The 26106-nt window shown below is 42.4% G+C and overlaps 1 protein-coding gene across 4 annotated transcripts in view; it reads right to left on the bottom strand.

Annotated features, from left to right (window-relative positions):
* LOC126160382 (organic cation transporter protein-like) overlaps positions 1 to 26106 on the bottom strand; it is a 261617-nt gene that overhangs the window by 16492 nt on the left and 219019 nt on the right. For all 4 annotated transcript variants that reach the window (XM_049916919.1, XM_049916913.1, XM_049916927.1 and 1 more), the window contains exons 7-9: positions 25275 to 25502; positions 19530 to 19744; positions 9469 to 9650 (exon numbers count right to left, since the gene is read on the bottom strand). In XM_049916919.1, the coding sequence (XP_049772876.1) occupies positions 9469 to 9650; positions 19530 to 19744; positions 25275 to 25502 (625 nt within the window). The remainder of the gene's footprint in view (positions 1 to 9468; positions 9651 to 19529; positions 19745 to 25274; positions 25503 to 26106) is intronic.

Below are 26106 nucleotides of genomic sequence, written 5' to 3' on the forward strand. Positions count from 1 at the left end.
GAAGCAAATATTTTTTCACCGAAGGACCGAACACTTCATTGATCCAACCACAAAGAAGGTCATGTGTCACCCAAGCCTTATTATGGGACCTCCTCATTGCATTTAACCTGCTCTTCTGGACTTTACACTTCTTGAATGTTCATGGAGTATCTGAGTGGTAAATAAGCAGCAGCTTCATTTTCAAATTACTGCTTTCATTAGCACTCAAGAGCAGTGAGAGATGATCTTTCATTGGCTTTAGACTGGGCAATGCATTCTTGTCTGCTGTTATAAAGGTATGCTTTAGCATCTTTTCCCAGAATATACCCATCTTGTCACAATTAAACACCTGTTGCAGCAGCTAACCCTCCTCAGTATCTATGAGTATCTTGAAGTTCCTGATGAGGTTCTCATTGCCTTTGTGTTGGAGCTGGCTGCTTTGGTGTGCCTCACAATCCTGTGGATTCCAGTTCTTCTCTTAAACTCCTCAAACCACCCACAGCTTTCCTAAACACTTTTTCAGCTGTTCTCTCACAAGTGATGTTCTCATTAAAAGTGCTGCATTGCAATTGCTTTTCATTTATCCATTAAGTAGCAGCCTTCTGTCATTGGCCAAAATATGAAAATATTGTTCAGCTTCTCCTTTCACTACCTCTGAAGCATCTGTCTCCTTAATCTTGTCCTTTTTCTTGAGGATAGTGCAAATAGTTGATGCAGACCAATTATACATGCATGCTAAATGAGCAATTCTCACACCATGTTCACATTTTTCAATGATTTTACATTTCATTTTTAAGGTCATTTCCTTTCTCTTATGGCTGTCTTCTTGTGGCATTTTCTTTGGGGACATCTCTACAAATGTTATTAAAATTTGCACAAAAAGAACACGCACACGCACACCTGTGAGTGAACTCAAGTTCAGAAAGATTTGTGATCACAGGCTGCACTAAGACAGCAGCAGAAACAGCACTGAACTCAGACTGCATTAGGTTCTAAAGACATTGTTCATATGCTGCTGCTGACAGTGAGAGGCATTCATATTGTTGACTGTTTCCCCTACCACATGCAAATGGCTAGTGATGTCATACTAAATCATCATCATTCATTACGCAAAACATCACTTGTTAAATGGGTCATTTTTTACAGCTTGTTTCACTCACTATGTGAATTATGCATTACGCAAGGTGCTCATTAAGCATGGTTCCACTGTATTTTGATATGCTTTCATGCTTATAATACCATGTGTTTAGTCTGGCATTGTGTTTCTGAGATGGTAAAACTGCTTTTTTTTTTACTGTTACACTATGACACTAAAGATGTTTCAAATTATACACCAGCTTGCTGAAGGAAAATTTTGAAATTTTCCTTGACTGATTTTAACCTAAGCCACAGAACTTTATTCAGGTTACAAATCTTCATGATGTATTGCTTGATTTATTCAGGATATTATGTATCCATTCGTAAGAGCCTACCACCTCAAAAATCTCATCATTCTTAATGAGACAGACATCTGTCACAATACGAAGAACTTTTTCAATGCTTTCTTCACAAGCAGCCTAAATATGGTCACCTGGAAAGTGTCACATCTGCACTACATTGTTATCTACATTCACATCCATACTCTGCACACCACTGTGAAGTGCATGACATTGCACCAGTTTTTGGGGTTAAACCCATTCTATTCATTTAGGGAGTGCCAGAAGAATGATTGCTTAAGTGCCTCTGTGTGTTCTATAATTAATTTAATGTTGTCTTTGAGATCACTATGAGAACAACATACACAGCAGTGTTGTGTATTCCTTGATTTATTCACGTAATAGCTTGCTTCAAGAAGGTACTTTGTGTTAGGAATGCTCTCCTACCCCTGCCCCCCCCCCCCCCCCCCAGCATAATCTGTTGCGACTTTAAATGCTAGTTTTTAAATTATCATTCTCTACCCTAAGACATGTGGGCAGTTTGTCATCTGACCTACTGTGGACTTCAGTTCTTCTGAATCAAATTCCAGTGAATTTTCTTTTTCTTATAATGAACTTTTATTATTGACTTATAAACTTACATTCTTAACTCAACCTTGCAAATGAGAAATGATTTTATGCTGAATCCAGTTGATTGTGGTTAGGTGTTACTGGTAGGCCAACTCCACGTACAAGGATACCTCTTTTCTCTGACAGTTGCCCTGTATTGATGTTGAGACTGCCACTTTGTTGTTGTATGGTTGTTGATCACCCTGGGTGCCAACATTCGTAACAGTTTTTTAAAGGCTGTATTTAATGCAACCCTTTTAAAAAATCCATATTTTCATAGTTTCCCTCTTTTCTTGTGATGGTTCCATGGTAATTAGAAATTGTAATTGTTCAGCATGCAATAGGTGATAGATGGAGTGAACAGTGTGGGCAACAACTAATGTGGTGGCAGACCTTGTAGATAGGGAGTGGCTGGTGCAGTGATTGTTATTGCAGTGAAATGGGCACCATTCTGTTTATCAGGCTGAGTATTATTTTACTAGTTTTCCAAATGTCTGAAAGCTTTCATGAGCATCTAATACACTGCACATGTCACTGACATCTATCCTGATCAAGTGTATGGCTGCTAGTTTTTCATTGATCAGTAACATCCTGTTAACAACTTTATGCCATGTACTGCTGACTTCTGTTGATAAACACATTGTGACTGTTTCCATGTGATTTTTTTATGGTAATGTTGAAATTTTGACTCAATGCTGTTCTTGACTGGATTTCCTGTGACTGCATCATATTTTATCTCTAGTCTCCTCTCTGGGACTGTGAGCATATCCTAGAATGTAGCTCTTCTGCTGCATTGTCACATGTAGCTTAGTGTAAATGGATGCTGTTTTCGACTCTGGTCCATATTTGAAAAATGAGATGACTGTCTGACTGGCCAGGTTGTATTTGTTTCCTATGATATTACGTGCCTTGTGTATCAGCAGAGCAGTGCACCTTTACATGAAATCAATTAAGCTGTGACATCCTCCTAGTTTTAGAGTGCATGTGGCATATGCAAACTTAAATACTTCTCCCTGTAACACAAGCCAGGTGGTCACTTTACTATAGCTCAACTCAGTTCCTTGGGCAGGTTTAGAAATATGGGCCATGAACAAAGATTTGGAAAGTAAATATATTTATTGGCTTCACCTCCTCTATCAGTGTCAGATTTCTTGTTGAGTTTGCTGTATGTAAAAAGTGCTCTGGTGGAATATAGTTTTGTGTACCAGTTGTCAGTCACCATTTGTTGAATGTTGGCTTGGACATGTACTCTGAGGATTGTACATTTCCCTTGTACTGTGTGTGATATATATGGGAGACTATTTCCAGTTACAACAGTTGACCTGCAATGAAGGGAAATCACCTGAAAACCTTGTTCAGACAATGGGGTTTGGGGGGGAGGGGGAAGGGGGAGGGGAGCACCTTTTATTCCCTGGGACTATAGTCACAGGAAAGTGCATATCCAGGACCTGTGAAACTAACTCTTGTTCATTTTGTGCTGAATGATGAAACCCTTAAGATTTCATAACATAAGCATCTATATCTACTTGTTGTAGTCAATATCTACTACATGTTCTATCTCTCTTAAGGCAGATCCTGAATTAATGCATGTAACTGCCTGTTGTGGTGATGATACACAGATGTGTTGTATGTATTTCATATTTACTTGACAACGTGCATATAGGGCTAGGAGCAGTGGATTGACTAATACTGGAATTCTAGCATAAATAATGTACTAATTTAAATAAAATAATAAAATGATAAAATGTATGTCAATATTTTGCATCTTCATATTAAAAACACATTGTTTCAGAATTAAGGCTTCTTCATATCATCTGTACTGCATCTTCATTTGTCTTGTAACCATGACAGAGTTGGTGAGCTCAGAGGCAGCACAGAACTGATACAAAACTGAGATAATTATAAACTCTTATTCCTTCCTATACATTCATTAATTTACTTTTACGTATTTTGTGCCAGAACTTGCATTAAGTCATTAATACTAAGTGCTGTCTCTGTTGACTCATTTACATGTACTAGGAAGGTGGAAAGGGTACTAACAGAAATTTTTTGACACCTGTGTATATCATTTTTGTAAAGACACAATGCACCCTTGACATCAGTTCTTTGTAACAGCTCCCTCCACTGAATGATAGCAATGCTTATTCTATTACTATTGCAAAACTTGCATCTACACACTCATGTTATTATGTGACCTGTTCAGTACCTAAATATTGATGCTATTAATGTGTATTTTGTGTAAATGTGTACAAGGAAGACGACTATATGATGGAAAGGTCAAATTTCAATAAAAAATATCTGGCAGCACAGACTTTTGATCATGAAGCTGACAAATTTTTCTAACAAGTTATTGTATCCCATGTAATTTATGCCATGCTTAGTCACTGTTTTTTAACTTTAACTAAAAAAGATGTCCTTAAGATCTAGTACTGGTATTGTTTTAATAAATATACTTTTAATGGTAAATTTGTAAATAGCCAATGGCCAAAATTTTACAACAGTACAAAAATAAACTAAAAATTAAAAGTTTGATAATTGAGAATCAATAGTTCTATTCAAGACACAGTCATCATTGTTGAGAGGTGGGTGCTCATTGCATTGCTCTCAACATAGATATTTCCACAAACTTTAAAAAAAGTATTCTTCAACAATGCAAAATCTATTTGTATATCATGTCTAGCCCACACATTATCAAGAGGTGGCGTTTAATTTCCATCAGTGACACTTCCAGTGAGTTCAAGAGGATAATAAAGGAAGAAGTAATGAGAGCTGCCATTTGTAGTGGATAAAATGGCCATACTGCTAGTTACATGATAGTAAATTTCCAACCATTTCAAATTATGGTAAAAACCATCAATCTCTATTGCATGTATATTTAGCTTTCGCAGTTACAGGTCACAGCTTTTGCCTATGTGAGAAAGGTGAGAAAGTTACTTTCAGGAGAAACCTCATGATTAATGAAATGTGCTCTAAAATAATCCTGTTCTCGAAGATGATTTACAGAAATTGGAGTGACTGAATTCATTTTGCTTCCCACTAATGAACACATTTGGGGGACTGTCAGTAACTAGTGTTTTGCACCTAACCATTCCCATCTTTATTGAAGTAACAAATTGTGCACTATGGTTATCATGTAGAGAATCTGTTGTGCAGCTGGGTTGCCCATTTGTTTGTAAATAAGTGATGAAGCAATTAGTGGTATATAATGGACATTACTTAAGATTCCTCAGAGGCTGAGCATGACAGTACATTTTGAAGCAAATGTCATTACTGCATTCATAGGCATCTAGTGAAAAGAACAAAACATCTGTGTGGCATCAGAGCTTTCAGATGTTTTTCTTAACCATTAATGACCAACATGTAAGTGACCGCAGAAACGTTGACAAATATGTACTGGAAAAATGGAAAGGAATATCCTGGCATATTTTACAAGTAATATCTTCCCACAGAAAAACAAGACAACAGTGATAACGTAATTTCCAACTACTAATGGAGTACATATTTATGAACACAAATATAATTCTATTAAACTCGCTGTTCCTTTCATAAATCTGAGAGTGACTTTGTGCAATTGATTTATTCCAAATCTATTGTTTCAGATGAAAACTCCTTTGTAAAGTGCTGTGCACCAAGCAAGAGGTACAAAACAAATACCATGAGAGGCCACCACCAAACAGGCACAACTACTTGCAGGCATCTCTCAGTTCCTAGCAGCAGTCACCAGATGGCACCCATAAAGGCAGACCTCTTCCTGCTTCTGCACTACTTTCTCCAATGTTTCATATACAGGATGGGGCAAATAGAAGTGGCCCAAAAAACAGAGTTCCGAGGTCAAAGAAACAATGCAGAGGAAAGAAAATACAGTACTAACCTGACAACAGCAGATGTTGGAGATGACCGCTATTCACCTCTTAGCACTTTTGGGTCCTGTTCAGCAAGTTACTGATGGCAGATCAAAGCTAGACTGCTGTAATTGCTGCCGTCTCTTCTGAAATTTTGTTCTGCAGTTCATGAAGACTATGAGGATGGTTGCAATTCACCTTAGACTTTAGGGCTCTCCACACAGTGTAATCACACATTGACTAATCAGGTGACCTGGGTGGCCAGCTCAGGCCATGACCGAACTGACCTCTGCTAATAACTCTGTCAGGCATGAAGATTGTGTAAACATGCTCCTAGGTTTGGCTGGTTATATGGGCAGTTGCTCCATCCTGTTGGAAGTAACTGTAAGTCTTTTTCTTCTCTGTTAATGCTGCCACAAACAGTTTCAAAATGTCTGGGCCACTTTTATTTACTCCACCCTGTACATCCTCCAGTAGTGTGGACAACAGCCAATAGGGAACACTGTCAACTAGAAACTACATTGCTTGCACCTTGTACTAGTGGACAAGGAAATTCTTCCATCAACAGGCACCAAAACACGAAGTGCAGCAGATATTCAGACAGTTACATTCCAGCTGTTAGAGTGTTCTATTCAGTGCCTGATGTTAGCTGAGGAAAGTACTGTGAAGACTACCTTATGACTTAATAATCATTATGTAGTAATTGGACTATCAAAAGTGTCAACAGCATTACTAGCAATTCTAGCGACAATATCATGAACTGTCAAGAGAGCAAAGTTATTTAGGTATCATTGTATTAGTTGTAGGACATCAAGTGACACACATGAAATTGTACCATAGTTGAGTACTATTTTACAACATACTAAAATGTTATTCGTTGTTTCTTATTGTATTGCCACATTTTTTAATGCCACTCTGTTAAATGTGTTTAAGAATGATAGTGTGCAGCCGCTACCTTTAAGGAATTGCAGAGGTGAAACCCTTTCTGCTACTGTAGATGTTTGGGCTGGATTAATAGAATTCAGTTACTACCTTCACAACATGAATTATACCAAAAATTCTATGTTATAGAAGTTGTTTCTGATGTGACACATCAGACACACTTGGGTGTTACATAAAATTGCTTGAAATTATCCATCCCTTTCCATGTGAATCTCTTTACTTGCATTCATCTTTTTTTGTGTAGTCCATATTTGTTTTAGAAATTATTCCCAGATTTACTAACACATGTGAAGTCAGAATTGTTTGCAATGACAACAGGCACTGTAAGGATAGCTTCCATGAATTAATTCTTGAAAGTCTGATATGAGAACACTGCTCATCTTGATTCTGACACATTTTTAGAAAAGCTTCTGAAGCAGTTTATGTATCTCAATTGAAGCAAAAGGTCAAAAAGCTGGTTACTAGTTTTATTGAAAGACAATATTTTAATTATTAATTAATTATTTAGTTAATTATATCAATAAAGGTAAACTAAGGTGTTTAATAAGACTTTTCATAGACAAAAATCTAATTTCAATTTCATAATACTCTGATCTAACAGAATTGTTTAATACACACCACAATAACATTGTTTGCTTTTATTTTACTATTTTGGTGATTTTTGTGTTTGAGTATGTTTCTAGCCTATCAACCTGATTCAGTCCATATACACTCTAAGATAAAAGAAAGACATACCTTGAAGGACTTAACTGTATGAGACTGAAATCTGTGAATGTGATGTAAATGTACAGACAAAAACCAATATATTACAATTTCAGAAAAAGTGGATGATTTGTGCAAGGGAAGGAGCTTCACAAACTGAGCAAGTCAATAACACGTTGGTCCACTTCCAGCCCATATGTGAGCAGTTATTCAACTTGGAACTGACTGATAGAGTTGTTCAGTGTCCTCCTGAGATGTTTCATGTCAATTTCTTTCCAACTGGTGCATCAGATCGTCAAAATTCTGATCTTATTGGAGGGTCTTGCCCATAAAGCTACAAAAGTTTTCGACTGGGGAGGGACCTGGTGACCAGGCCTTATTAGCCAAGGTAGAATTTGACGAGTACAAATACTAGTAGTAGAAACCCATTCAGAGTGTGGCCAGGCATTATCTTGCTCAATATTCTCGTATCTTGCAATGAAGGGCAAAAAAATGGGGCATAGAATGTCGTCAAGGTACCACTGTGCTGCAAGGTTGCTGTGGATACCAACTGAAATGGTACTGCTGTGAATAGAGAAACTACCTCAGACCACCACTCATTGTTGTCAGACCATATGGTGGGCGACAGATTGGTATCGCACCGTTGTCGGGGGCATCTCCAGACACGTCTTCGGCCTGGAATCTCTCTGACTGGAGTACAGTTGTCTTCAGTGATGAGTCCCATTCTGAACACAACCATGATGACCAGCAAAGACGTGTCTGGAGATGCTCGGATACTGGTGGGATAGCAGTCGGACTGTCACCTGCCATATAGCATGACAACCAGGAGTGACGGTCTGTGGTGTCATTTCTTTTCATACCAGGACCCCTTTGCTTGTTATCTGGGGTACCCTTGCAGCACAATAGTTGCTTGATGACCCTGAGCTTGCACATCAGCAAGATAATGGCAAACTGCACTTGGTGACAGTTTCTACTGCTTCTCCTCAAGCTTTCCAAACCTTAACTTAGCCAGCAAGGTCACCAGATCGCTAAGAGTCGTCCAACCATCTCGGGATTTTAAAGATCTAACGCACCAACTGGACAGGATTTGGCTTGATATCCCTCAGGACAACATCCAATAACTCTTCCAATCAATGTCAAGTCGAATAACTGCCTGGATAGGGGCCAGGGGTAAACCAATGCATCACTGACTTGCTCAATTTGTGAAGATCTTTCTCTCGAATAAAATATCCAGGTTTCTTGAAATTGTAACCATTTGGTTATATATACACGTACACCACATGTAACATTTCCTGTCCTATACACTTAATTCTTTCATGGTATGTCGTTTCTATGTTCTGACTCTATGTGTTGTAAACACAGTTTACATAGCAACAGTGTCGACAATTCATGAGGGACTCCTAATGTCATTTATATGCATTGAGTAATCCACCTAATTGGTCGTCTGCTTAAATGAAAATTATATAGAATTAAATTTGATTCGCAAAACATGGCGTGATTCTGAAGTAGGCCTTGTTTGACTCCAAGGGAATGAGGTCAAAAGCCACCAGAGTAAGCCTCAGCTGAATATGGGCAGTTGTGTGGACAGTTTTCGAGAATATTGAGCTGATTAGGCCGGTGATTCAGATTTTTCGATATTATTAAATAATCCGTTGGCAACACTGACTAAGCAAGGCGTCAGTTTTTCAATCGAGCAATAATAAACAAACACTACTTGGAGTTTTTGTTTGTGATTTGTTAGTTAAAGAACAACTTAGTCAAAGAAAAAAATGAAGCAATGGACCTGAACTACCAACAACCACAGGATGGAGAGATGGAGTATTTCACAGGAGTTGTCGATCTGAGTATCTGATGAGGGCTCACTTTCTGTGAAGTGTGCAACAAAACATAGGCAGGCCTCAACACAAAATAAATAGGAATCCAGACAGGGGGGCTGTGGGGACGAAAAACTGGGCCATGCGGTTGGCAGGCGCGCTCACCAGCAAGTTGAGGTAGGGCGCGATGATGCCGCCGACGCGTGCGCACATGGAGCTGGTGCCCAGCGCCGCGTTGCGGATGACGGTGGGGAACTGCTCCGTCGTGAAGATGTACACCGTGCCGTACGACGCGGTCACCGCCAGCTTGCCCGCCATCACCAGCGTTATCTTCAGCCACAGCGCATCTGCAACCCGGAAACTCGCGTCAGTGCACTCACACATCTCCCACCTTCCGGCGTCAAGGACGCAGCAACATTATCACCCTCCATATGGCCCTGATCTAGCACCTAGTGATAATTTGTTCTTGCACTTAAAGAGGGTCAGCTCTACGAGGCAGATCACGACGTTCAAACGTCAGTTCAGGATTAGTCAAAAAAGAGGCGGAGGTTTCTATGAGGATGGATTTCAGAAGCCGGTCATGCAATACAATAAGGACCTTAACACAGTTGCAAATTACGTTGAAAATTCGATTAAGCTCCAGGCTTCCTTGTAAACGTAACGATGATGTAACATTTTTTTTTAAATTTTAATTTAAAACTATACTTACTGTCAATCATGCCCCGCATTATTTGTCCAAGTTTATGCAGTCATAAGCGACTGAACTAGTGGTAGTAGTTGTATAGGAGGGAGTGCACTCATGTAACTGCAAAGATCTCAACATTCCTGCCTGCGCTTATCTGGGACATTACCGGTCTTTGTACTGGCCAGTGGAGGTAGAGTCTACTGGACGATGCTCCACAACAAAGTCTACAACCAGTAAACTCCGCCACTCCACACCCCCCACCGTGTTAAGAATCCAAATCACTCTATAAAACAGCTTCAAACGTCTGATTACGTCACAAATGAGTGGATGTGTTCTAGGTTCGATGTTAAGCATATAAGCGGTGAGAAGTTTGCAAAAGGTTTGAAACTGCGTTTAAAGTCTGTTGGAAGTCGCTAAGTGCTCTCATTATCGAACACTAGATAAGTGATGTCCCTGTAATTTGCGCTCGTTTCCAAGCAAAACTAATTTTTCATGCCTCTCAGTGTTTATGATGCTATATCTCGTTAAATGTGTGCCACACAATGATATAGTTCTGCACGTACATTCAATGCTATACAAAGATACTGTCTACAGAAGCATTGTGAACAGAATTAGTATTAAAGAACTGTTAAATTAGAACTCCTGGCTGAAGCTGAATTTTTATCCTGGATGACTATTGTCTGAGTAATTTGCGTTTCACTGCGAGACTTGAACACAGTACCTAACAGTAATACTAGTCTCGCTGTGTTAAGGTTTTAACATCAGCTTATACCTCTTAATGAGCAGATTATGACAGCAATTTAAATTATTAAATTCGGTTGATAATTATATAGAATACTGAAAATCAGTTTTTGTTGACCCTGGAGGCCGTTAGATAGGCAATCTGCAGCTGGAAATGTGTACCGTGAACCATGTTGGCTGATCAGCAATATAGATTGTTCCAAGTGATGGTGCCTGGCACGTGGTACAATCTGGCTTCAAGGATGTACCATGTATTACTCTACTTGGGGAAACCGCCGCCGCCGTCATGGGAGGCTTACCGACAATCATTCTTCCCGCGCACTATTCGCGAGTGGAACAGGGTTGAAGGGATCAGAGAGTGGTACCGAAAGTACCCTCTACCACACACCATTAGGTGGCTTGTGGAGTATAATGTACATGTATACAGAGTCAATTACAATGTGCAAGAATGTTTTGTTGATAGGAATCACATTGACTATGGCAGATTCCAAATGTGCAGATCATAATGCAACCAATCACTCGCCCAACCTTCACTCGCCCAACCAATCACTCGCCCAACCAATCAGACATTACTAAGGCATATAGGTTAATGTAGAACCATCAACAATCTGTTGGCTACAGAAAACATCGCTCTCACATGTGGGTACAGGAACACAGCCAAGGCAAGGTCGAGACAAAGAAAAAAAATTGGAATATGCTAACTGCAGGGATAAGATTACAACGAATTCCACATGTGGTAGTGAACCCACTTGTTAATAGGGCAATGTTTGAGCTGGTGGGGCAACCGCGACATTATCCTGCAGGAGATATTTACAGTGGATAGAAAGCAAGCTCGGCAGTATCATGGGAGTCATAATTAAGCCCCTCTACCAGAGAACAATTTTAAAAAATAAAAATGGTACAAGCATTTGTATTTTTGCATACATCAGTTTTCAAATTTCAGAGAGAGTTTTTGGAGGATAAAATAGCACGAAAAATAAAAGTCTCGAAAAAAAAATGGCAATTAATTCAAAAACTGCAAGGAATTCAAAAAATTACGAGCTACATCTAAATAAAAAAAATATTGTCTTCAGTTGCATGCTTTCCCAGACCTGTGTTCACAACCAAGTGGTTAGTGCGATATTGATGATGATGATTATTATTGAACACTTTGATTTTATGTCGTGTAAATTATGTCAATGTTATGAAAATTTGTTGCTATCATAGTTCTTAAATTAATTGCATGATAAGCACTTTCCAAACTTTCGAACATATTCTTTCATTTTGCTATACTTTTTTCTGATTTGCAATTCCTAGTGCGTTATGCAAAAGTGTTATACGAAGCACTGATCCAAACAAATGATATTAAATCATTTTATTGTAACTAAACATTACATTAAAGCATTTTAATAATATAAGAATTCTTTAATGAGTTAAGCTCTGTATGTTGTCATTCTGTACAAACTTTCGTCAATTTGTGTCAACGTTGTTATTCTGCCATCGGTTATTATATAGTCACATTCCTTCTTGGCCTTCTTCAAGGAGTACACTATCTACTCTCTAACTTAGATATGAAACCAAAGTACGCGCCGCCGGTTTATATTGAAATTACTTTTATGTTCGGCAGCATACCGTATTAATGACATTATCTCATCATGTGTTCATGAAAGACTACAGACTGAATGGGCTGCGATAAGGCATCCGACCGTGGCATGTGCTGGTGCACAAAACTGAAGGACAAAAGTAACTTTCTCATGATGTGTCATGTCAAGTAACATAGCTCTATGACACTTTGATCATACATGGAACTGCTACAGCATAATACAGAAAGTAAGTGAAAGAAATGAGACTAACAGAAATGACAATTTCATTCGAAGACAATAATTACACTGAAGCCATTGCATATTCGTGATGGTCCCTTGCACGTTACAAAAAAGTGGTGCTTGGTTCTTAACAGGGTGTGTGGCTACCACTGATGGCAATGCATGCTCTGCAACGTGCTTCTGTTCTGGCAGCGAGGCCGGTAATGAGTGTTTTCAGTAGGGTGCTCCATTTCTCCACCAGTATGGTTGACAACACCTAAGTCGCCGTTGGTGCATGCAGACATGCTGCAAAACGTCTGCTCGACGCATCCCGCACATAGCCGACGGGATTCAAGTCGAGGGAACGGGAGGCCGAGTATACAGTCATGCTCATAAGTTAAGGATAATGCTGATACATGGAGAAACAACGCTCTGGTGAACGGTTTGCCGGTTTAAATCACCTCGAGCTATGACCACGCGGGGCATTTGACCTGCGGTCGTCGCATGGTGGCGCTGGGAGCAGTCCACGTACGCAGAGGTGTGTTGGTGCACGTAAGAGTACGGTGCAGCGAGTAAGTGCGCAGACGTTTTCACACGTGCTAATGGTGACTGTGTGTTGAAAATGGCTCAAAGAACACGTATTGATGACGTTATGAAGGTTGGAATACTAGGGCGACTGGAGGCTGGTCAAACACAGCAGGTTGTAGCACAGGCCCTCCGTGTGCCACAAAGTGTGATCTCAAGATTATGGCAACGATTCTAGCAGGCAGAAACCGTGTACAGGCGCTAAAGTGCGGGACGTCCACAAGAAGACAGATATCTCACCATCAGTGCTCGCAGATGGCCATGGAGTACTGCAGGTAGCCTTGCTCGGAACCTTACCGCAGCCACTGGAACAGCTGTCTCCAGACACACAGCCTACAGACGACTGAACAGACATGGTTTATTCGCCCGGAGACCTGCAACGTGCATTCCACTGACCCCTGGTCACAGGAGAGCCCGTAAAGCCTGGTGTCAAGAACACAGTACATGATCATTGAACAGTGGTCCCAGGTTTTCACGTACGAGTCCAGGTATAGTCTGAACAGTGATTCTCGCCGGGTTTTCATCTGGTGTGACCCCTTAATGTCATTGAAAGGGACCAGTATGGAGGTCGTGGTTTGATGGTGTGGGGTGGGATTATGATTGATGCACGTACACCCCTGCGTGTCTTTGACAGAAGAACTGTAACAGGTCAGGTGTATCGGGACGTCATTTTGCAGTAGTATGTCCGCATTTCAGGGGTGCAGTGGGTCCCACCCTCCTCCTGATCGATGATAACGCACGGCCCCACAGAGCTGCCATCGAGGAGGAATACCTTGAAACAGAAGATATCAGGCGAATGGAGTGGCCTGCCTGTTCTTCAGACCTAAACTCCATCGAGCACATCTGCGACCCTCTCGGTCGGCGTATCGCTGCACGTCTTCAAACCCTACGACACTACAGGAACTCCGACAGGCACTGGTGCAAGAATGGGAGGCTATATCCCAGCAGCTGATCGACCACCAGAACCAGAGTATGCCAACCCGTCATGCGGCCTGTGTACGTGTGTATGGTGATCATATCCCATACTGGTGTCGGGGTACATGCGCAGGAAACAATGGCGTTTTGTAGCAGATGTGTTTCGGGACGTTTTTCTCAACTTACCACCAATACCGTGGACTTACATATCTGTGTCGTGTGTGTGTTCCTATGTGTCTATGCTATTAGCGCCAGTTTTGTATAGTACCACGTTGTGTGGCACCACATTCTGCAATTCACCGTAATACATGAGCATTAGCGTGCTTGCATTCCAACAGCTCCTCCACCTGCGCTGTTCGATGTGGTCGTGCATTATCATCCATAAAAATGGCATCAGGACTGAATGCATTCCTGAAAGGAAGCATACGGAGAAGGAATACAGTGTCACAATAATACTGACCAGTGAGAGTACCATGTTCAAAGATCTGGAAGTCAGTACGACCAAGCATCATCATGCGTTCCCGCGTGGTAAAACCTGGACCAACAAAGCGATCATGTTCGCATTGTGTGTTCCCGTCTCTTGGTATATAAGGGTACGTCCAGCACTGCCGAACTGTATGTGGTCCAGCTGTTACGATATGAAGAGGCATAATATTGCGTGGGAGTACTGATCTCTAAGTCTTTCCACACAGTATACACTTCGGTCAATGCTATTGTGACACTATACTGCTTTTCCATGAGTCCTTTCAAGGGTGCATTCGGTCCTGAATTCATTTTCTATGGGTGCCAATATGCGATCACATCGAAATGAGCAGATGGAACAGCTCTTGGAAATGAGAGGATGTTCGGCGAATGGAGTGGCATGCCCTTTGCCGCCACTTACATCCCATCGAGCACATGTGCGATGCGTTGAGGAGATGTATTGCAGAAAGTTCATATGTACCAACAATCGTCCACCGGTTGCCAACAGCGATAGTGGACGAATGGATCACCCCAACACTAGAACTCCATACCAACCTCGCGCAAGTTACGGAGCACGTATTGCCGTCCATGATGATCACACAGCCTATTAAGAACGATGTTCCGCATTTTGTAATGTCGAGAGTACCATCACGACCACAGTACTTAAAGTACCATCATGAATAGTGGTGAATTCAGTTTAATTACTGTCTCTGAATAAGACATTCATTTCTGTTCGTCTCGTTGAGTATTTCTTTCAATCACCTTTTTGTACTATATAACAGCAGTTCGTTCTACATGGTTCAGTCACACTAATATGACCACTGCCTACGCTCGACGTCAATGTGCAGTAACCTCTCACAGATGGCAAGTGATTGCGCTGCCAGTAGTTATATACAGCGTGTTGGGAGGACGCTGCAAACAGTGAAGACATCGAAACTTCCTGGAAGATTAAAACTGTGTGCCAGACAGAGACTCGAACTCGGGACCTTAGCCTTTCGCGGGTAAGTGCTCTACCATCTGAGCTACCCAAGCACGACTCACGCCCCACCCTGACAGCTTTATTTCCGCCAGTACCTCGTCTCCTACTTTCCAAACTTGGTAGAGCACTTGCCTGCGAAAGGCAAAGGTCCCGAGCTCGAGTCTCGGTCCGGCACACAGTTTTAATCTGCCAGGAAGTTTCATATCAGCGCACACTCCGCTGCAGAGTGAAAATCTCATTCTGCATACATACACTGTCCAGTCACATTGTGACCATCTGTCAAAAGCCTAAATAGTCACATTATCCAATGGGGACCGCTGGAGGAGGTGCAGGGAGAGCGTCAATGAGGTCCTGTGAGGTGCCGACAAGGATGTGGAGGCACGCATACTCCAGTCCCGTGGTCAACTGCCCTAGGTTTCTCCATTGAGGATCCATGGCGCAAGCAGTCCAATCGAAGAAGTGCCATAGATTTTCTATTACTTTGCGTTAGAGGTAATGCAGGAGTAGGTTTAACAATGAATAAAAAGATAGGACTGCGGGTAAGCTACTACAAACAGCATAGTGAACGCATTATTGTGGACAAGATAGACACGAAGCCCACAGTTACTACAGTAGTACAAGTTTATATGTGAACTAGCTCTGCAGATGATGAAGAAATTGATGAAATGTATGATGAGATAAAAGAAATTATTCAGGTAGTGAAGGGAGACGAAAATTTAATAGTCATGGGTGACTGGAATTCGAGTGTAGGAAAAGGGAGAGAAGGAAACGTAATAGGTGAATATGGATTGAGGAAAGAAATGAAAGAGGAAGCCGCCTGGTAGAATTTTGCACAGAGCATAACTTAATCACAGCTAACACTTGGTTCAAGAACCATAAACGAAGGTTGTACACACGGAAGAAACCTGGAAATACTAGAAGGTATCAGATAGATTATATAATGGTAAGACAGAGATTTAGGAACCAGGTATTAAATTGTAAGACATTTCCAGGGGCAGATGTGAACTCTGACCACAATCTATTGGTTATGAACTGTAGATTAAAACTGAAGAAACTGCAAAAAGGTGGGAATTTAAGGAGATGGGACCTGGACAAACTGATTAAACCAGAGGTTGTACAGAGTTTCAGGGAGAACATAAGGGAACAATTGTCACAAATAGGGGAAAGAAATACAGTAGAAGAAGAATGGGCAGCTTTGAGGGATGAAGTAGTGAAGGCAGCAGAAGATCAATTAGGTTTAAAGACGAGGGCTACTAAAAATCCTTGGGTAACAAAAGAAATATTGAACTTAATTGATGAAAGGAGAAAATACAAAAACGCAGTAAATGAAGCAGGCAAAAGGAATATAAACGTCTCAAAAATGAGATAGACAGGAAGTGTAAAATGGCTAAGCAGGGATGGCTAAAGAACAAATGTAACGATGTAGAGGCTTATCTCACTAGGGGTGAGATAGATACTGCCTACAGAAAAATTAAAGAGACCTTTGGAGAAAAGAGAACCACTTGTATGAATATCAAGAACTCAGATGGAAACCCAGTTCTAAGCAAAGAAGGGAAAGCAGATTGGTGGAAGGAGTATATAGAGGGTCTATACAAGGGCGATGTACTTGAGGACAATATTCTCGAAATGGAAGAGAATGTAGATGAAGACGAAATGGGAGATACAATACTGCGTGAAGAGTTTGACAGAGCACTGAAAGACCTGAGTCGAAACAAGGCCCCGGTAGTAGACAATATACCATTAGAATCGCTGGCGGCCTTGGGAGAGCCAGTCCTGACAAAACTCTACCATCTGGTGAGCAAGATGTATGAGACAGGCGAAATACCCTCAGACTTCAAGAAGAATATAATAATTCCAATCCCAAAGAAAGCAGGTGTTGACAGATGTGAAAATTACCGAACTATCAGTTTAATAAGCTACAGCTGCAAAATACTAACACGAATTCTTTACAGACGAATGGAAAAACTTATAGAAGTCTACCTCGGTGAAGATCAATTTGGATTCCGTAGAAATGTTGGAACACGTGAGGCAAAATTGACCCTGCGACTTATCTTAGAAGAAAGATTAAGGAAAGGCAAACCTACGTTTCTAGCATTTGTAGACTTCGAGAAGGCTTTTGACAATGTTGACTGGAATACTCTCTTTCAAATTCTGAAGGTGGCAGGGGTAAAATACAGGGAGCGAAAGGCTATTTACAATTTGTACACAAACCAGATGGCAGTTATAAGAGTCGAGGGACACGAAAGGGAAGCAGTGGTTGGGAAGGGAGTGAGACAGGGTTGTAGCCTCTCCCCGATGTTATTCAATCTGTATAATGTGCAAGCAGTAAAGGAAACAAAAGAAAAATTCGGAGTAGGTATTAAAATCCATGAAGAAGAAATAAAAACTTTGAGGTTCGCTGATGACATTGTAATTCTGTCAGAGATAGCAAAGGACTTGGAAGAGCAGTTGAACGGAATGGATAGCGTCTTGAAAGGAGGATATAAGATGAACATCAACAAAAGCAAAACGAGGATAATGGAATGTAGTCGATTTAAGTCGGGTGATGCTGAGGGAATTAGATTAGGAAATGAGACACAAAGTAGTAAAGGAGTTTCGCTGTTTGGGGAGGAAAATAACTGATGATGGTCGAAGTAGAGAGGATATAAAATGTAGACTGGCAATGGGAAGGAAAGCGTTTCTGAAGAAGAGAAATTTATTAACATCCAGTATAGATTTAAGTGTCAGGAACTCGTTTCTGAAAGTATCTGTATGGAGTGTAGCCATGTATGAAAGTGAAACATGGACGATTAATAGTTTGGACAAGAAGAGACTAGAAGCTTTCGAAATGTGGTGCTACAGAAGAATGCTGAAGATTAGATGGATAGATCACATAACTAATGAGGAGGTATTGAATAGAATTGGGGAAAAGAGGAGTTTGTGGCACAACTTGACAAGAAGAAGGGAGCGGTTGGTAGGACATGTTCTGAGGCATGAAGGGATCACAAATTTAGCATTGGAGGGCAGCGTGGAGGTTAAAAATCGTAGAGGGAGACCAAGAGATGAATACACTAAGCAGATTCAGAAGGATGTAGGTTGCAGTAAGTACTGGGAGATGAAGCTTGCACAGGATAGAGTAGCATGGAGAGCTGCATCAAAATGGCTCTGAGCACTATGGGACTTAACATCTATGGTCATCAGTCCCCTAGAACTTAGTACTACTTTAACCTAACTAACCTAAGGACATCGCACAACACCCAGTCATCACGAGGCAGAGAAAATCCCTGACCCCGCCGGGAATCGAACCCGGGAACCCGGGCGTGGGAAGCGAGAACGCTACCGCACGACCACGAGCTGCGGACGAGAGCTGCATCAAACCAGTCTCAGGACTGAAGACAACAACAACATTGCGTTAGGAGAGTTTGATGGCAAGAGGAGTATGGAGCCCTCATCCTGGTGCTGTTAGAACCAGGCATGCACACTGCGAGCTGTGTGACAGTTTGCATTGTCCTGCTGGTAGATAAATAAAGATATGAAGTTCAATGGCAAGGTATAAAGAACAGGAAAAGTCAAGTTACACTAAAAAAAAAAAGCGGATATTGCGTGACGAAAGATTATTATTACGCAGCAATGACTGAATGGTGTCTAACCGAAAAACATAGGTGTTTACAATCTTTTCCGTTCTTGTGTATTTCTTTGACGACGCTAATCAGTCGAAGTCGGACAATAGTCCCGTGGCGCCAAATCGGGTTAACTGAATAAATTAACCCTGTGGAACATTGTGCTTTTCATTTATTATTACGCTGTTCCACCAAGAAGTAACGGAAGAACCAATATAACAATGTAAGAGAGTTTGTTGGTTTGTTTTTATGTATGCAGCTTCGAATTTCACCGCTTGTGGTCCGTATTTCTAAAGGGGCACATGATGTGTAGATACAAACTATGTTCCAAACTATCCCGCTGCGCGCGCTTTTCACGTTTGAGATGCACATCGTCTGCATGCCGGGTCCTAGTTGCCAGAAGCCCACCGGTCCTTGTAAGTGGGAACTGTTTCAGCGGCTGCGAGCGTTTCAGCGGGACGCCGTGGCTGAGGCCTGACCTTCTGGCACAGCAGCGGTGAGCAGCAGCACGGCGCCGCCGGCCAGCATGCTGCCGCACAGGATGCTCTTGCGGCCCCAGCGGTTCAGCGTCAGCAGCAGGAACGTGTAGGCCGGGATCTCGACCGCGCCGCAGATGAAGAAGTTGAGGTACTCGTTGCCGCCCAGGCTGGACGTGTTCCAAGACAGCCCGTAGTACGTCACGTTGTTCACGAACCTGCAGCAAGACGGCAGCCGCTGAGCTTGCGTACCTTTTATTTCACACAGTTGAAGCACAATTAACAGCAGAGCATTTGATGTAGGCAGTTAGTTTGTCACTTAACTCTCGATCAACATTTCTAATCTTATTTCGCTGCTTCTCTTATTCTTACATACAACCAACCACGGCTCGTCACATAAAACACACGATGTGTCATTAAGGAGGCTACTTTTAACACCACTTCTTACGAACCTTCCCAAGATCGCCGAGTCCAGAGACGCGCGCTTGGGCGGCCTCAGAAGAAGAACACAAAGAGTCGGTTAGGAATATATTCGTTCGTACAAAATCTTAAATCTCTTGAAAGTTCAAAATGGTTCAAATGGCTCTGAGCACTATGGGACTTAACATCTGAGGTCATCAGTCCCCTGGAATTTAGAACTACTTAAACCTAACTAACCTAAGGACATCACACACATCCATGCCCAAGGCAGGATTCGAACCTGCGACCGTAGGAGTCGCGCGGTTCCGGACTGAAGCGCCTACAACCGCTCAGCCACACCGGCCGATTCTTGAAAGTTCTTCACACATTGCTCTGAAATTTTGATACAACATGGAATTTGATAAAACGTGTTATTATATACCTAATATGTAAGTAAATATATAGTATCCAAAGGGAAAAAGTTATTACTGAAAATCTCGAAAAGTTCTTGACTGATTTACTCCAAATTTTTACATTATACTCTAATGAACATTCGGACATTCGGACAGACACAGGCTATTTATCTTTAATATATGTAGCCTATAAACTATCTGTACACAGATCAAAACAAGTTTTGCATCACCTCGGTTCCGAGAGAACCTCTACACAAGATTGGAACATAGATCAATATAAACATCATTTCAACCCTTTTTATTGCTCATGAAAACCACACATTGCATGTTGTGTAACCATACATCGAGACCTTCAGAGGTGGTGGTCCAGATTGCTGTACACACAGGCATCTCTAATACCCAGTAGCACGTCCTCTTGCATTGGTGCATGCCTGTATCCGTCGTGGCATACTATCCACAAGTTCATCGAGGCACTGTTGGTCCAGATTGTCCCATTCCTCAACGGCGAATCGGCGTAGTTCCCTCAAGTGGTTGGTGGGTCACGTCGTCCATAAACAGCCCTTTTCATTCTACGCCGGGCGTCTTCCGTAGGGTTCATGTCTGGAGAACATGCTGGCCACTCTAGTCGAGCGATGTCGTTATCCTGAAGGAATTAATTCACAAGATGTGCACGATGGGGGCGCGAATTCTCGTCCATGAAGACGAATGCCTCGCCAATTTGCAGCCGATATCGTTGCACTATCGATCGGAGGATGGCATTAACGTATCGTACAGCCGTTACTGCGCCTTCCGTGACCACCAGCGGCGTACGTCAGCCCCATATAATGCCACCCCAAAACACCAGGGAATTTCCACCTCACTGCACTCGCTGGACGGTGTGTCTAAGGCGTTCAGCCTGACAGCGTTGCCTCAAACGCGTCTCCAACGATTGTCTGGTTGAAGGCACTTGCGACACTCATCAGTGAAGAGAACGTGATGCCAATGCTTAGTGGTCCGTTCGGTATTTGGTTGGGCCCTTCTGTACGGCGCTGCATGGTGTGGTGGTTGCAAATATGGACCTTGCCATGGACGTCGGGAATGAAGTTGCTCATCATGCAGCCTATCGCGCACAGTTTGAGTCGTATCACGGCATTCTGTGACTGCACCACGAGCATTATTCAACATGGTGGCATTGCTGTCAGGGTTCCTCCGAGCCATAATCCGTTGGTGGCGGTCATCCACTGCAGTAGTAGCCCTTGGGCGGCCTGAGCGAGGCATGTCATCGACAGTTCGTGTCTCTCTGTATCTCCTCCATGTCCGAACAACATAGCTTATGTTCACTCCGAGACGCATGGACATTTCCCTTGTTGAGAGCCCTTCCTGGCACAAAGTGACAAATGAAATGAAATGATCGTATGGCATTGTTGGCCGGGAGGTCCCATGAGGGGAAATGCGGACGCGATGGAACCGCGGTATTGACTGTCTAGGCATGGTTGAACTACAGACAACACGAGCCGGGTACCTCCTCCCTGGTGGAATGACTGGAACTGATAGGCTGTCGGACCGTCTAATAGGCGCTGCTCCTGCATGGTTGTTTACATATTTGAGCGGGTTTAGTGACGCCTCTGAGCAAAGGGACTGTGTCTGTGATATAACATCCACAGTCAACGTCTGTCTTCAGTGGTGCTGGGAACTAGGGTGATACAAAACTTTTTTTGATATGTGTGTGTGTGTGTGTGTGTGTGTGTGTGTGTGTGTGTGTGTGTGTGTGTGTGTAGAATATGTAATAGTGAAATGTTATTCGCAAACAAAAATTGTAATTACGGCCTATTGGTTTGTGATTTGAATACTACTACGGAATCTGAATTTGCAATAACCATAAAGAAGGCTCAAAATCAGCCAGAGGGGGGAAGAGGAGATATACAGAGGGCTGGGAGGAAATGGACTGAGAAAGTTCGAAGGAGGAGATTAGGACGTACATCCAATTCCCGCACATATTAGAAACATGTGCTTTCTCTTTCTTTTCCATTTATCCAGACCGTGTCACAACAATGCGTGTCCGGGAACAAATAGAGAAAAGCAAATCAGTTGACGAAGTCAGGATGCTTTATTAATTAACAACCTGACGGCGTATTCATAATGTACTTATTAATTTTATTTACAAGTACTTAAAAATTCAATCGCGAGTTAAACCATTAAAGAAATTTTTAACAGAAAAGCAGCTTTACGAAAATGATTCCTAACATACTGAGGAACCGGAATCTGGAAACAGAACGTGGTCAGATATATACCTCACGTAGCGTGTATCTCCTCGGCCACCAACGCAGATGGCGCTTTTTTTCTTTTAAGTCTGAAGACGACCAGATTGTGGTGCCACCCTGGGCATAGAAGCTCTGGCCGATGCCACGTCTGCCTCAATCTGTGTGAACTTCGAGACGAACCATCAGCTGTCGCTGTCGTCACTGTTCGCGACCACCCATTGTAAGCATTGAGTGCCATTCATTAGTTTGAACAGAGCATCGCAATGTTATTCGTTTTCTTGCATCGTTTCATTCATTTGGTCAGCCCGAGGATCTCTCAGTTCGACAGCTGACCAAAGGCGCCAGATATGCGGTAAGAGTCACCGAAATTTCAACGAACTCCCCTTGCGAACGATGCGATCCGTCCCTAGACATACCCCTCTTCCAACCGCGGTCACTAAGTTCCTTCCTTCCTTCCTTCCTTCCTTCCTTCCTTCCTTCCTTCCTTCCTTCCCTCCCACTTCCATCTTGCTGAATTTCAGTTACTTCCTGTGGTTCCATAGGGCCCCTTGTCACACTCATCACTCCATCTTTGTCAGAGCCATGACTATTCTCATGTATTGCCAGCATCACCTTTCACCATAGCAACATCCAAATTATCATCATAATTACATTTTTAGTATGATACAAAATAATCTACAAACTTTTTAAAAGTAATGAATATCGTCCACCAGTTTGTTTTTCAAAATCTTCAGTTAATCATTTTTTAGAAATTGTTGATACCGTCCACCAAAGCAGTTTTTAAAAAATCGTCACTCAATCTGTTTTTACATAATATTGTATGCTTTTTGTGTAATCTGTGGTTGAAATGCGGTTATATCCACTGTCAGCCCGCCCCTTCGTGGAGAGTTGAAATAACAATAAAGGAAAATAGAATAAGGTAGGGCGGGGATAGTTGAGCATAAGGGTACGTTGGGCTAACGAAATATCTCGGAAACTATTCACCGCACGCTAATGCATCAAATTGCGGAAAGAAGCGGTCGTGAGAGGGAACCCGTCGCGCGACCGGTAGTGGCGACTTGTCGATCGAGTGAAGTACACGAGTGCATTGTTTATTTTGTGATCAAAAAGTAAAATAATCGTAAACCAGAATATTTCTTCTGCACTTGCCAAACTTTATCCGTTTGCAATCAGGTTAGTGTTAAACTCACATAAATTTAGTACATTTTTGATATGTACAAAATTTTGGATGTAATTCTAACCATTGTTTCTAAATCTCACTTTTATTATTAATTGTTGAGTAGGGGTTTGTATTGTATTGTACTGTATTAAACCAGGGACCTAGAAACGATGGAGAGGTTTCGTCCCGCCGTAGCCCTCAGTGGTTCACAATCCCACAACAGGCCATAGCAGTCCACCCACCCCACCACCGCCCCATACCGAACCCATGGTTATTATGCGGTTCGGCCCCCAGTGGACCCCCCCCCCCCCCACTCCGTGGGAACGTCTCATACCGGACGAGTGTAACCCCAAACGTGTGCGTGGTAGAGTAATCAAGGTGTACGCATATGCGGAGATGATGTTTGCACAGCAATTGCCGACACAGTGTAACTGAAGCGGAATAAGGGGAACCAGCCCGCATTCGCCGAGGTAGATGGAAAACCGCCTAAAAACTATCCACACGCTGGCCGGCACGCCGGACTTAGACACTAATCCGCCTGGTGGATTCGCGCCGGAACAGGCACGCCTTCACGCTCGAGAAGCAGCGCGTTAGACCGCCCGGCTAGACGGGCGGGCTTGGGTTGGGGTTAGTTGAGCAATAGTTGCTGAACCAAACCCTTTGACTTAGAACGAAAGTAATCTGGTACCTCGGATAATGACATAAACATTCAAGTCTGATTTTGAACAGAAAGACTGAGTCTAATCAAAAAATTAGTCTTATGATACATTAATGTTTTGTCTATTTTATTTTTGTTTATTATTAAAAGAAAATTACTTTTAGTTTTACTGTTAAGTCATTAAAAGACTATAAATAAAAAGTTGACTGTCAAACAGAAGTTTTATTTCATCTCTAGCTAACATTGAACCCATGGCTTGCCTAAATTTGTAATTGCTCCATTTGCCCCATACCCTTGCTCAACTTACCTCACGTATGGGTACGTTGAGCGTACTTGACTGTAGGAATTCAAACAGATCTAGCTGTGAAATGCGACTTGTTGGGACAAATTACTATGGACACTTTTGCAAAGGGATAAATTACCTACCCATCAGTATGCGTAACAAACCATTAAGAATTATAGTTGAGGAGCTGTAAGAAATCAAGTGAAACATTACTTAACTAGCTCCGCCCTACCTTCCAGTCCTGACGGACGTTTTTTACTCGTGACGAGAATAGCAGAACACTTATCGAAAACGCTGGTTTTATTCAAAGAGATATGACACGGAAATTGAGAAGGTTTTATAGAGTCATTCCATTGTAAAAGACTTCCAGGATACAAGCTAGCTGTGTGTTATGTAAACAAGTCGGCTAGTTACCATTACGTCAAGTGACTTCAGAGTGATAAGGAGGAGGAGAAGGAGGAGGAGGAGGAGGAGGAGGAGGAGGAAGGAAGGTTGGGAGATACGGATGAGGCTCAGGAGGTCGGTGGCTAAGATCGGAAGGTAGAGGAAGAGTGAGATGGGGAGGTGGATGTGACGTAAGAAAGCTAACTGCTAACCAGTTGAAGAAGATGTTGAGCGCGCGGCGCCGCATGTTGGGGTATCGCATGAGGTCGAGCAGCGAGGGCTGCCTGGCGTCCTTGGGCGGCTTCTCGGCGGGCAGCATGCGCTCCAGCAGGGCGTCCGGGGGCGCGACGCCGTTGACCGCCGCGACGCGCCGCAGCATCTGCTTCGCCTCCTCCGGCCGGCCCTGCGTCAGCAGCCAGCGCGCAGACTCCGGCACGAACCTGCGGCAGCCGGCGGCCGGCACGTCTCACCTTCCGTCCGCAAGGATTCACAAACAGGAGACCTCAGCGTTCGCGAGTACATTCACGCCAACTCCATGCTCAACAGATTTTAGCTCTGAAATGCTATCAAGTTGAAAATTATGGAAGGACTCTGTATATTTTCACCTTTACTGCACTCTTTTCAATTTCCTCACTGTAAGCTCTACAAATAAAGGAAACTGGGTTCGTGGTACTCTCATTACAATTTTTCCATCAAACGCATTATGACAGTTGCACAACTAAAGCAAGCTAGTTTGTACACTACTGGCCATTAAAATTGCTACACCAAGAAGAAATGCATATGATAAACGGGTACTCATTGGACAAATATATTATACTAGAACTGACATGTGATTACATTTTCACGCAATTTGGTTGCATAGATCCTGAGAAATCAGTACCCAGAACAACCACCTCTGGCCGTAATAACGACCTTGATACGCCTGGGCATTGAGTCAAACAGAGCTTGGATGGCGTGTACAGATATAGCTGCCCTGCAGTTTCAACACGATACCACAGTTCATCAAGAGTAGTGACTGGCGTATTGTGACGAGCCAGTTGCTCG

Source organism: Schistocerca cancellata, chromosome 1 (assembly GCF_023864275.1).
Source record: "Schistocerca cancellata isolate TAMUIC-IGC-003103 chromosome 1, iqSchCanc2.1, whole genome shotgun sequence".
In the NCBI taxonomy this organism is placed as follows: Eukaryota; Metazoa; Arthropoda; class Insecta; order Orthoptera; family Acrididae; genus Schistocerca; species Schistocerca cancellata.